The 14,394-nt window shown below is 30.8% G+C and overlaps 1 protein-coding gene across 1 annotated transcript; it reads right to left on the bottom strand.

The window, feature by feature from the left end:
* Window positions 1–9,927: 9,927 nt before the first annotated feature.
* On the bottom strand, window positions 9,928–12,461 carry LOC130990228 (G2/mitotic-specific cyclin S13-7-like). Its single transcript, XM_057914458.1, has 9 exons — window positions 12,301–12,461; window positions 11,850–12,000; window positions 11,686–11,743; window positions 11,359–11,601; window positions 11,170–11,268; window positions 10,752–11,000; window positions 10,511–10,669; window positions 10,252–10,430; window positions 9,928–10,180 (listed from the first exon to the last, which is right to left on the bottom strand). Exons 1-9 carry the CDS (start codon window positions 12,335–12,337, stop codon window positions 10,042–10,044), a joined length of 1,314 nt encoding a protein of 437 aa, XP_057770441.1. The 5' UTR covers window positions 12,338–12,461; the 3' UTR covers window positions 9,928–10,041.
* Between the last annotated feature and the right edge of the window lie 1,933 nt (window positions 12,462–14,394).

The following is a 14,394-nucleotide window of genomic DNA, read 5'->3' as shown; positions in this document are numbered from 1 at the left end:
TTTTTGCTTTGTTTTCTTGTTTGTCCATGTTTGAATGAGAATCAATTTTTTTGAACTTGAAGGAGAGCATTCACGATTTTTTCAACGTCCAAAGGCATACACCATGGCTTCTTCTTCAAATCAAGTAAGTATCATATTTCGTTAATTTTAAATTCGTGAATAAGGATGTTATTTTTCACACATTGTTCAATCTCCCACATACTTCATTAAGCATTTCGGTTTGATTCCATGCAGATTCGTCTAGCGGTTGTCCATCCCATGTAAAATATTGTCGTGGAGGCGAGCTCTGGACACCATGAAACGACGTATGATGATACGGCGTCTCATACTGACTGCATTGTGCTTCATCTACGTGTCCCGAAGGTTCAGCAAAATCAAAAGTATGGATGTAGGTTTCTTCAATCGGACCGTTGTAGTGTTCAACGTACACCATGGGATAGTCGGCAGTTGCCAACAAGGCTTCCACTTCATCGTCTGTGGCCAAGCCACATTTCGTCTCCCTACCAAATAGATTGGTCGCCAAATAATACAATTGGTAGCTCGAGCTCAACGAATGCGTCCTCATAATATTGTTGATGCTGCACATCAGGCTCTCAATAGTTTCGTTGACGAGGGGAAGGACCTCTGTAGCCCCACCAACATAGTATATACCATCGACGAGTCCGTTGTATCTCACATATATGTATCTAACGAATTCCATCTATAAAAACACATAAAATGTAGTATTAAAATATGTATAAACGCTTTAAAAATTCTCATAAATATAACATAAAACATTCAAACTATTAATTACACAAACAATATATGAGAAAATCACCTATTCAAGTAGAATTTGAACACCAATTGCACCTACTATCGCACAAACCACTTCTCAAATCTTGAGGGTTTCAATTTCTCAATTTTTTAACTGAATGCTCTTTCTATGAGTATTTGGATTTATGTTTTCTCATTCACAAATGCAGCCCTATTATAGACTAATATTAGATTCCTTTGTACAAATTCACGTGAAATGTATTGTTCATTCATTCAGTACATTTCAATCTATTATTCAATGTGCAATCAAATGCATGCAGAAAGTGAGCATTAAAGCCTCATTACAATCCAAATTTGTGCAGTCACCTTATCTCTTATTTCATGTGGACATGTACTTTTTTTGACTAAAACATTAATAAAAAAATAGAAATACACAAAAAGGGATACATATGTTACTTTCAAACATTCATAACAAGGTAAAATATTTTACAACCATATGTATTACTTCAAAATGATTTTTTTGTCCCAAAAAAAATCTTAGCCGCCACGAAATCGTAGCCGGCGTCACTAGCCGTGGGTGAAAATTTTCACACGGCTAGTACGACCGGCTACGAAGTTCTGGCGGCTAATCGTTTTTTAGAGCTCAAATATTTTTTTGTTCAAATTCCAGGAGTTTCAAGTGTTTTCTTCAAAAATAGCCTATTATTTTATGTATTTACTGTATTATTTTGTGTTCAATCAAATCATGCATAAAGTTAGTATTATTACCCCACTATAATCCAATTTTTTGCAGATTCAGTATCTCTCATATTTCACATCAATGTATACTTCTTGTAATATAAAAAAAATAAAATTAAAAATTTAAATAAAAACTCTAAATTAAGGTATTCGTGTTATAATATAACATTACTAAGAGGGCTAAAAAATTCAATATTATGTATATTATGCAACAAAAAAATATTATGAAACAAATGGCGTAATTAGCCGCTGGAATTTCATAGCCGCTGCACAGTAGCCGTGTATATTTTGGACCAGCGGCTACTGTTCACGGCTATGAATTTCCGGCTGCTAATTATGCCATTGGTTTCAGAATATTTTTTTGTTGCATAATATACATAATAGTGAAATTTTTAGTCATCTTACTAATGTTTTTATAACGCAAACGTAAGCTAATTTTTTTATAACTTTTCAAACATACAGTATACATTAGATTGTGAAAGTGACGTGAGTTGGGCAATTATTGTCTCTTCATCAGATTTTTAACTTTTGAAAGTGACGTGAGTGAGACATTTTACAAAAAACGAAGCATGTCAGGCTTACTTTTACAAAAAACCAAGCATGTCAGGCTTTGACTTTTTGACTTTGGCTTGGGTGGGTAGTTTTGTAAGACAACTTATAAAAGTGAGTAGATTCGCCTATTCACAGTTATAATTGTGTTAATTATTATTTATTTTAATTTTTTACTTTTTAGTTTAACTATTAATTTTGTTGCAAAAAGTTTGGACTCCCTTGAGTCCAAAGTCTGATTCCGCCGTTGTGATATTTTTATTTGGTTGTGTTTCGATTTACGTAGAGATACCATCCGTCGTTATCGAAAAGGCAGACGCAGTATTTTTCTCCTACAAAATTCTTATTAATCCCATCATATGGTATTATCACACAAGGCTTTTCGAAAGGGCAATAAAAAATAAATAAAAAAAATCTTTTTGTGGGGTTGGAGAGAGAAAGTGGTGACTTAGGTTCCTTTGTGGGGAATTGTTGTGAGTTTGTTTTGGATGTGGGAATCAAATGAAGGTTTAGATGCGATTTTAGTTAAGATGTTGACACTGTGACAAAGTAAAGTTGTCATTTTCTCATAAAAACGTGATTCTTGTGAACTCTAGCTACGCTAAAGTGGGCCTTTTCTTCTTGTATTTTCGATCTTATCGGCTTATCGCATTAGTGTTGTTGTTGTCTAATTCTTTCCCCCTTTTTTTTTCTCGAAATAATCAAATGTGCATTTTGCTTATTTTATTTTTTGACGGAAAAGTATATGTCTTTAGATTCTTTCCAAGAGCTTGTACTTTTATAAAGGCTGAGCACCCAAAAAAGTGCTTAAAAAATTCTCCTTTGTAGGAGAAATTTTAGGTTCAATTTCGTCTATATATAAATAATTTTTTGGATAATAGTCTCGTTTGTGTGCAAGTAGTTGTTTTTACCGTTGTGTAATGGAAACATCTCGCCTGTATGTAAATTACTTATTTAATTATATAATAAATACCTTTTGTAATTTTCAAATAAAATCATATAATTGTAAAATAATACATGGGTTTATGATATTTGATTATAAAGTCGCATGCTTTCTTCTCAGCTGGGTGGATCAGTAGGGGATATCAAATCGAAATCGTCATATTGTATATTGTATTGGAACTTTTGGTATGAAAATTTTTATACCGATAAAGCATATATAGAACCTTTCGACGTATCGTAAATGGTATATGAAAATCAAGACCGCTATCGTATTGAGAACTTCTATGCAACTGCAATCATACTCTAAATTATGATATATCTTGCCATAAAACGACTTAATTTTTTTAATTTAGTTTTTTTAATATTTATTTATTTTTATTTATTGATTATATTTATATATATAAATAAATTTTTAATTATTTTTAATTAATTTTCTATTTAATTCTTATTTTTAAATTATTGAGAATATAATTAGATTTATTAGATTTATAGTTTTATTAAACTAGCATTTGCAACCCGTGCGATGCACGGAAAACGTTTTTATATTTTTATATATATAAATTAATACCAACTCAATAATCATATTTATAAATATAAGAAAAAAAAATAATTTTCACTTAATATATTTGAGTTGAATATTTAAAAAAATAAAAAAATAAAGAAAAGTTCACAATAATAAAAATTGATATTGTGAAAAAGGCATAAATAATAAGTAAAAAGAATAAAATAGAAAAAATTGATTTATTCAAAAAAAGAGGAGAGATGAGAGAGAATTTTTAAAAATCATTAATCTTTAAATAAATATAACTCTCCGTTTTAAATCAAATATTTACATAAAATATATCAAATTAATGCTCTTATCATGATATTTAATTTGATATATTTTATAAACAATTTTAATTTCACAATTTTAGAAAGAAATAATATTAAAAAAATAAGAACACGAAGAAAAAATTATATTGTACAAATAAAACTTCAATTTTTTATAACTACAAAATTGTCACTTATTAATTTTGAAATCAATTTGAAATTGAAAATTATCTTCTTAATATATTATAAATTATTGTATAAATATAAATTTATAAATTATTTATAACCAATGCCTTATAAATTGTGTATATATACACATATAAACATATAATTCATTATGGAATTATAAACGTGGGTTATGCAATTTTTCTTTTTAAACGTGGGGTGGTGTGCATTTTTTTAAAAATTATGGGTTATGCAATTTTAATTGAGTTAGTTACTTAATTTTTGAATATATACAATAAGTCATTATTTTTGTAAGAAATCACAAAATTGCCATCTAAATCAATTTGAAATCAATTTTTAATTGAAAACTGCTGTTTTAATATAGTATAGATGAACTAATTCACATTTTAAGAACTAATCATGATAATTCATGCACTAATCACGATAAGCAAATTTTAAGAACAATGCTACATTTTTATATTTTCTTAATTCAAGTCTAATCACGATAAGAAAAATTTAAATTTTAAGCAACATATATGGGCACATTGACCTTTTTCATTTTTGTGTTTTCTCGGTCTAGTTTATATTTTTTTGTTCAATTTTTTTTCCTTTCATGTATTACCACTTCAATTTATGTTTTCTTTTTATTCTCCACCTCCATTAAATATTGAGGTTAACGATTTTATTGTAAATTTATAATAGTCCACCATAACTACCAGCCCACACATTAAATAGTGGGGTGTGAATTAGTGCGTGAATGTGAGTGTGAATTAGTTCATGCGTGAGTGTGAATTTATTTATAACATTTATATTACATATATTTTCAAAATTGCCACTCAAATCAATTTCAAATCAATTTGAAATCAATTTCTAATTGAAAACTGCTGTTTTAATATAGTATAGATTATTAGATTCATTATTTTCAAAACATTAATAATTTTATTATTTTAAAATAATAAATTATTTGATATCATCTGTTTTATTTATTTTCAAATATTTTATTATTTTAAAATAATCAGTTATTTTATTTAATAAATGAATGATATTGTATATTGAATTATAATAAATCTAATAAATTAATAAATCTAATAATTTAATTATTTATTATGATAATATTGTATATTGCGATTATTATTTGATTGTTATTTTTCATACTCATATTTTTTTTAAAATTACGATAATATTAATTTTTTATTATTTTAAATTCGATCGTATATTACCATCAATCTTTCGCCGGCACCACAAGTCTTAGATATCATCTCGACATATTATAAGGTTATGAATGATTAATGATATTGTATATTGAAATAGAGTTTTAATGAATTAATAGGTACTAAATATATCAATAATATGAGTGTTTTGTACCGGTGACCACTTGAAAGGAACTTCAAGGTTAAGCGTTTTTGACTTAGAGCATAACTAAGATGGGTGACCCACTGGGAATTTAATCAAATCGTATGCATTTATGGTCAAAATACATTAGAAATGCTAAAATACTTGTGGGATACAGAGATTATATATATATATATTGGATTTTTTATTTTATTTTTTATTTATTTTAAAAAATAAAAAAAATCAGTCGTTAATAAAAAAAATTAAATAATAAATATTTTTTTTATTTTTAACGACCAAAAATTCGGTCGTTAAAAAATAAAAAACCGATCGTTAATTCAGTCGTTAATAAAAAAAATTAAATAATAAATATATTTTTTTATTTTTAACGACCGAAAAAATGGTCGTTTAAGACTTGGAACGACGATGCAAACAACGACCACCGAAAACGAATTATTAACGACCGAATTTTGAGCCGCATTTTCTTGTAGTGAAAGAATTATGTGTCTATTTTCAATACTGTGTCTACTTAACGTTTCACTAGAAACTAGTATAAAAACCCATACAACTAAATACTATACTAAAATAGTATAGAACTATCGTTTTACTATAAATAAATTCTAAGGTGTATTTCAATAAATATATTAGTATGCCGTGATTAAATTAAAAGTAAATTAAATTTAGATCATAACGTACTTTTGTGGTAGTAGTTAGGTGGTCTTATCCTGTCTTAGAAGGGATATTTATTTTGGGGTGCTTTGATGTGATTTGTGGTTGTTTAGATGTAATTGACTTTTGTGGTTCCCTAAATTAATGAAATAATAAAAATAAAATGTACGATCAATGCCATTCTTTTTCTAGCATGATTTTACATTAAATTGAACCAAGTACAAAGTTTGTAGATTGTTAGGTACGCCCATTTAATAGATTCTTATTATCTATTTTTATAGTGTTGTTAGGGATATTTTAATGTTGTACAACAACATTAAAATGAATCAGTTAGATAAAATATAACGTCAATGTTAAATAACAATTAAAAGAATTAAATAGAGCATAAGAGTGTATTCGAATAGCTTTTTCTTTAGACTGAAGAAGAAAAATTATATAACGAAACATCATCAACAACAATATTCCTTAGCCATCTAGAGAAATCCCTAGTCCAACAAACGGACTCAAAACAACGACTAATGAAATTGGCTAAGCTATGAGGTGCTATATTTGCCTCACGATACACATGTTTTACATTGATAAGGAAATTTTGTCTAGTCATGTGAACAATCTCCTTCAAGTCATCCGGAAGACAGCGTGAATTCTCATCTTCACTCACCATAACTCTCGTAGCAAGAATTGAATCGGTAAAGATCTTCATCGGTGTAATCTCATGCTCTACACACAATACGATCCTTTAAATGATCGCCATGATTTTTGCCATCATCACACTCCCATTAGAGAGAGAGGTCCTGATGACAGTGTGTATTGAAGCTTCAACCAAAAGGGCGACTTTACGGTGAAGTCCTCGTATCTTGTCGGGATCGACTTTATTCGAATAGCTTTAATGTTGATGAAATTTGTCAGTTTACACAAAAATGAAAAAAATATTTGGGGGTAACACAAAAACTCACAAACTTGTTTTCCCATTCAAAGAAGCATTTGAAATCTTTATAATTAAACTTGTTTATGAATATCTAATATTTTATATGTAAGAATAATTAATACTTAAATGTATATTCATTGATCAAGGTGATCATATTATGCAGTATGAGTCAACCCACGCCTGCCTCGCTCTAATTCACCCCGGTCCATCCAACAAAATATCATTTTTTGTTATTAAAATACAATTTATAATGTATCATTTATTTTTATACTAAATATTATTTGCTTTGATAAAAAGTAACATTTGCAAAGCGAGGCGGGGCAAGCATGGATTGACCCGGTCCGCATGGTTACGGAGGCCTAACATAAGGAAAAAATACAAAAAAAATGAACGTGAGAAAAATCTCATTATCAACTTAATAAAAATATAATAAAACTAACTATTTCAACTAAAAGTTCTATAGAAAAAGAATATAATAAATAAGTATATTATCTTAATTTATACCTGGAATTGAAGATGTCGGATTTAAATTACGACCATAACACGATTGATGGACTCCCTTACTTTATATGCACTAAAATGCAAAATATATGTAGAGATTAATTTGTACGATTTATCATAACAGAAAACACAATTATAAAATTAACAAATAATAATAAACTTTGCAACTATAATATTAAAATATTATAAATTGATATACAACAAAATTTATATTATAAATTTGAAAAAGAGACAAATTTATTGGTCAAAAACTTTTTTTAACCATTTAATTTTAGAAAAAACATGTAACTTCATAAAAATATAATAAAACTAATTTCCAAAATCTCGTACAAAAATAATATATGGAAAGAAAATTTAGTGACAAATATTCTATAATACAAAAAAATATATATATTAAAATTACACAATACATTTCAATTTAATTTAATAGGTGTTGTAAGGTAAACTCTATCTCACCCTCACTCATTCACCTCAATTTCAAGTCTTTGTCTCTCTTCTTACTTTCTAAGTATCATCCTCGCCCCTCACATTCATATATCTCTATCAATCTTTTTTTATAAAAACGTATGTTGCTATTATCAGGTTAATGCACATCTTATTTGAAATAATGTCATACAACAAAATAATGAAATCCATATATATTTAATACATGTGTTATATCATACTAATATCATAGCTTAACCCACAAAAACTAATATAAAGACATTTCGCTTCTAGAAAAAATATTACTCAATAAATTCAAAATTCTACTATTCAAACATGTAATTCAAAGTATATTTTTCTTATATTGTTATCATCGACAGTGATGAAGACTAAATTGTGCACTAACACTGTGCTAATAGTGATGGAGTATTTTCTTCAATTATTATTATTATTATTATTATTATTATTATTATTATTATTATTATTATTATTATTATTATTATTATTATTATTATTATTATTATTATTACTGTTATTTAGAATATTTGGTACTGTGCTGACTTGACATGACCGACTTTATCAATCGAGAAGTATCTTAGCAGCTTGACCTTGTTCTTGCCTTCGCAACCCAGCCTTGGCTCCCAGCCTCGACAATTCGACTATGTTTCGACTCTGGTATTCCAGCTTTGGCTCCCAACGCTGACGACTCAAGCATAAAGACAAAGACTAATGTAATAGGCGCTTAAGGCCCAACTATTTGAATTATTAGGCTTTAGGGTCAAATGGGCCTAAATACCTTAGATTTACTCTTATATGCATATAAATAGAAGTTTGGTTATTAGATTAGGGAGGCTCTTTCATTTTCTTAGCTCACCATGTATTATGTAAACTCTCAATCATAGTGAAAAACTTCCAAAATCCACCTGTGGGCGTAGATCTCACGATCGAACCAAGTAAATCTTCGCGTCGTTTATTGTTTTAGTTTAGGTGTTGATAAATGTCTTATGACACTGTCTGTGGGAAAAAATTATATATATATATATATATATATATATATATATATATATATATGGAGAGGTTCAAGAAAGAACCACTAAATAAAAGAAGACCGGAGAACCATTTACAGCCATTCAATCATCAAGATCTACGGTGGATGCATCATCTTGTTGGATGAATGCAGATCCTGGGTTCGAATCCTGGAGGAAACAATTTTTTTTTATTTTTTTGAGTGCATTAATTTTAACAGCGAATGCATTAATTTTTACCGTGGATGCATTAGATTTGATGGTTCTCACGTTCTCATAAATAATGTAGTTCTCTCTAGAAGTGTGGATAGTGATACTGATAATAAATAAATATAAATATATGTGGATCGCCCAATTTGAGCTTCATGATTCCAGCTCAAACGATAAAAACAAAATTCATTTCTCTCTACAACGTACGAGATCTCAAATGCTAGGTTTAGCTCACGACAAGAATAAAATAAAAATAAATAAATCAGTTAAACGATAAATCTGTGAGGATAAAAAATTAAATTAAAGAAGATCGGTATCATCATACATTTTGTTTCACATATTGATGAACATTTGTTTCTTTTTTGCTTCCACATACTGTTTTGAAGTTACACATTTTATTGCGCATATAAAGTTTGTTTGTACTCTTAGTTCAAAAATAAAATCAATATAAACTCAATTAAGTGCAAAGTGAATAACTAAATATACAATTAACAAGTCATGAAAAAAGTAGTAGAAAATACAATAATTATTAATTGGATATGTTGTTTTAGAGAGAGAAAGTACATACTCGCTGTTGTATTTGTGGTGCATGAACAGCAGCAACCGTTGCCGTTGTTCCTCCCTTTCTTGCCGATCTGTCAATCACCACCCCTACTCGTGTACTGTCGAATTTGGTGACAGTTTCAAAAGATGAAGTGATATATTTATATTGATTTATTTCTTGGGTATTGATTTATATACATTTATCCATCAGATTCTTGGCCAGTAGATAAATGGTTGGACTCATTTGGCGGGAATTTGGTTGCACTTAGCTTTTATAGATTTGGGTAACACAACAAACAAAGAGAAGCCATGAAAAGCGCATTTATCTACATGACCAAGACGAGCTTCTAAAGTTTTTCATAATCTCTGTTGAGCGCTACACAGAACAATCAGAGATTGCCAAGATCTTCACAGTCTCAATTCCAAAATAAAGGCAACAACATATCACATTCATCATCAATCAGCCAAAAGAAATTTGGGTGGTGACAAGAGTGCAACTCCCCCTCTCTCAGAGCTGCTGTATTTTCTATATATCCCCTTCAGTTTCTGATCTCCGGCCAAAGCATGCAGCACGACCAGCTTCTTAACACAAACCCTAATCACACCAACCACAGATCATAAAAACATCCATTTTCTTCAACTAGTAGCATAGTTCAAGATTCTTACATAAGCTCTTGTTCTGAGAAACCTGAGTGCATTTGGAGTGTCTCGTTCCACGCTGGAGCTTTGTGCAGCGCGCATCTTGCTGCATAGACTGCCGAGGCAGCAATCATGGATGGACAATGCACAAGAATCTCGTAGTCCATCATCCCTAGCTCAGCAAGAAAGTACACCATATTCTCCACCTACAACACAAACACATGATCATCATCACACTTCGGTTTAGTATTTCTTGGAAATTTGTGAGGGGGATGCATTTACTTACATCAGGACCAGTCATTGATGCCTTGATGAAGCGAGCAAGGAACACGTAAGGCGTTGGGACAGTCAAGTTCCACTCGAGTTGGCCTAGGATTCTTTTCTCCATCAACAAGACTTGCTCATTAGTGAAGCTTCTATCCGAGATGCACACCAAGTCATTGACCTAAAACAAAAACAAGAAATGTTGTCAAACGAATCTCAAAAACCACCACGTTTGTTCGATCCAAATGGACTCTTCTAGCAACCTCAGGTGCCCATATCTCCTCATATTTGGAGGCTATGAGCATTGCACCCATGCCTACCAACTGCAGCTCCCTTCTTGAAATAGTCTTGGATGCTAGAAATCTATCAATGATGTTGATAGTGAGGTAAAGGGTTTCGAGAGAGAGCTCAAATTTGTAGTGAACTTGAATCAACCAATCAATCAGAATTGCTCTCATTCTCTCATTTAGCTCAGGCTGTGAATCCATATAGTCATGAGCCCTTCCCTCATTCTGCATCATGAAAAATAACATCACCAATAATAACATATAATCTAAGTAATCTCTCTTTAGCCCACACAACACACACACATATATAAATATATATATACCTCAACTGACTTATAGACATATAATCTAACTAATCACTATTTACCCACAAAACATATAGTATTATAAATACCTCAACTGACTTATAAAAGTTGTAAATCTCCTCAACATACTCAACAACAGCCAAGTCATTCCCCAAATCCTGAGCATCGATATCAACTATCGTTGCAGCCTGCAAAATAGCCCGCAAACCACACATGAGAATGGAGGGAAACTGCAATAGCCCTCCAATTAAAAATCACTACGGATCAACATATGTGACCTTGCTTCTAGCTGTGAGGGCTGAAGTAAGCGTAGGAAGCTTCTTCTTTGACTCGGTTTCCTTGCTAAGAAGCTTCTTCTCCTTCACTGTAACCTCATTTGAATCTGGGCTAATCTCAATGATCTCCTCTGGCTTAAGTTTGGTGCTAACAACTCTCTTTTGCGCTGGCCTACGCGCCACGACCCTCTTTTGGGGCACAGCTGCATTGGCATAAGCCTCGTTTGCATTAGCCTCCAATGAATTCTGCAAGATTCAGACAACATGGATAAGATGGATTAATGGAAGTAAAATCAAAACCAGAGAAGAAATTGGCTTCAAGAAATGAACCATGTTGGTTTGAGCTTGTGCAGCCTGTGCATTAGCGAGTAATCGAGCACCAAGACTCCTAAAACACACACACATATATGATCAAGGGCTGTCCAAAGTTTTCATCTTTTGCTGATTTTTTGTGAGAAATAGGACAAAAGGGTGTTTGAGGATTGATGATATACCTCGTAATAGGTCGAGAAATCCGAGGAATCTGCTTGCCTTCAACAACCCCATTAGCAGGGATGAGATTCCCAATGTCGCCTAGTACCCGGCGGCTCTTCCTCTCCGCTGCCACTCTGTTCTGTTTATTCGCCGCTGCGGCCACCGCCTCTTCTGTGAAATTTACGGAAGCATGTTATAGATTTCATCGGAAAGGAAAAGAGAACAATCCAATAAATGGAGAAGTAAAAAAAGTCATCTTGACTATCAACACATTGATCAAATCCCGAAAAAAGGGACTTTTGTTTCAAGGATCAAAAGGGTAAAATCAAGAATCAAGAGAAAGGAATTCATGATCTGGGCTTTATAATTATTTCCCATCTTTAACAAGAAACAGTGAAAGATCATACAAATAAAAAGAAAAGAAAAGAAAAGAAAAAATTATGACGATCAAAAATCATTTTTTTTAATTACCAGCGTTACGTTGTTCAACCACTTGCTTTGAAGCCATGATCAAAATCTTGGTAAAAAAAAATCTAAAACCGTCGTCTTCTGCAACTTGCCTTCTTCTTTCACTCTCTCTCTCTATAGGAAAGCAAGGGAAAATAGAGAAGAGAGGAACAGAGCAAATGGGGTTTTAAAGCAACAGAGCGTGGCGATTTCTTTCTTTCATAATCTTCAACGGTCTTATTGTTTTTGAATTTCCCAACCGTTGGATGGAACGCATCGAACGGTTTAGATCATTTTTAGTATTTTTACAGTATTAAGCCTAATACCACGTAGTTTTAGCTGTTTATAGTGGTAAAGATTAGGATTAATGGTCAGTAAAACCACGAACTTTGGGAATATTTGGTTTTAATCTCTAACAAAATATTCTGCCTGTAAAATCAATTTTTTTTTGGCATATTCTGCTTTAACATAAGATTATGTCCGTAAATAACGAGATTTTAATTGTTTCTGATTTTAACTACGTGAATAATAGCCGGTCATATACATGGCATTTTAATCTTTTTTTTAGGCAGACATGGCATTTTAATCTTACGTGGCTTATAACTAGTTGATTTGATTAATAAATATTAAATAATGTTGTTTCATATTTAAAAAAAAAATGAATAAATTAAATCTATCCTAATTATAATCACGTAGAAGATACCTAACTACGTATGTGATTGTATATTGTTCCTATACTTAAAATCAGAAACTACTAAAAATTTGGGGTTTCACAGACATAATCTTTTGTTAGAGATTAAAATCAAAATATGTTCAAAATTCGTGATTTTACATATAATTTTTTTTGTTATAGTTTAAAATCAGAATATGATACGTGATTTTACAAATCATTAATCCTAAAATTTCTTAGGGTTTGAGGTCATGTTGTCGTGATAATAATATCAATAACAAATTATACAATTTGAAACAAACGTAGTATCATCATGAATGATTTAATAATATTAATCCAAGGCTTAAAGATGCATATTTTTTATTCTTCTTTTATTTCGTATCGTTTCAGAGAGTATTTTTATTAAAATAGAATGAATAACTATTGGTGTGATTTCATTGAAGAATAACTTAAAAGAATCGAGATATGCGATCTTTTTAGCCTATATTGATAGATTTTTTAGTGATATGGACCCCAAATTAATTGTATTTTGTAGGGGTTTCAATTTATAATTATGTCTTTTAGCATGATAGTGATAAAATTAGATTTAATGACAAAATGGTCGATCTATGACACCGATCTCATCCATGACACCAATTCACACAGGAGCGTGTAAATAGCTATTCTACGAACAACCTATGCTAGCTCAATATTAATCTTCTTCGCCTACCATTTTTTTATTTGATTTTCGATTCCTATTGTAAGTGTATAAATAAAAATTATCCGATCTTTTATTAATAAGACTTGGTAGTTTAGTGGTATGCTTCTTCCCCTACCATCTCTAAGATCGTTGGTTCGATTCTTAGGAGCAATAATATTTTTTTAGCATTATGATATCTGTTGAAACATTTGTAATACTCCGGATTTTCGATCCTAGTTTTCACATGATCCTATTGATATTGCTAGGATATGATAGATCCCTAATTCCCGATTAAAAAGAATAATTATCCTAGCGATGATTTAATAAGTCTTGATGCCTAGGTTTTCTCTTAAGAAAGACGATTTAATAAGTCTTGATGCCTAGAGTCTTGATGCCTAGGTTTTCTCTTAAGAAAGACGATAAATAAGAAGATGATTATTTTATATTTCCGTGTGATGTTGATTTAAATCATTATGTATATACATGCATACATTTTATTTCAAGGTATGAAAAGCAAAGTGCATATTTAGTTTAATACGTGTTTGTTTTTAAAACGGGTTTGAGCGAGAACGGGCTCATAGAAAGGGCCGAAGGGTGGGCCGATTTTTGGACAAGCCTTGAGCCTATTTTAGGCCCCATTATTTAGTTAAATATCAGCCCAATTTTCAAGCCCAAGCCCACATGTGATCAACCACCCTTATTTTACTATTTTTGCCAACATAATGATTAAAAGTGCATGGGAACTAGTAGAATGTGACCTCCAATGCAT

Source organism: Salvia miltiorrhiza, chromosome 6 (assembly GCF_028751815.1).
Source record: "Salvia miltiorrhiza cultivar Shanhuang (shh) chromosome 6, IMPLAD_Smil_shh, whole genome shotgun sequence".
Classification (NCBI taxonomy): domain Eukaryota; kingdom Viridiplantae; phylum Streptophyta; class Magnoliopsida; order Lamiales; family Lamiaceae; genus Salvia; species Salvia miltiorrhiza.
This window is presented reverse-complemented; position numbering and strand designations above follow the sequence as displayed.

Excerpts from the sequence above, each read along its gene's own strand:
- LOC130990228 (XM_057914458.1), bottom strand. The coding sequence starts at position 12,337 with ATGGCTTCAAAGCAAGTGGTTGAACAACGTAACGCTG. Across the intron at positions 11,602-11,685 it reads CACAAGCTCAAACCAACATG|AATTCATTGGAGGCTAATGC; the intron begins GTTCATTTCTTG and ends TGAATCTTGCAG. Across the intron at positions 10,181-10,251 it reads TTCTCAGAACAAGAGCTTAT|GGTTTGTGTTAAGAAGCTGG; the intron begins GTAAGAATCTTG and ends TGGTGTGATTAG.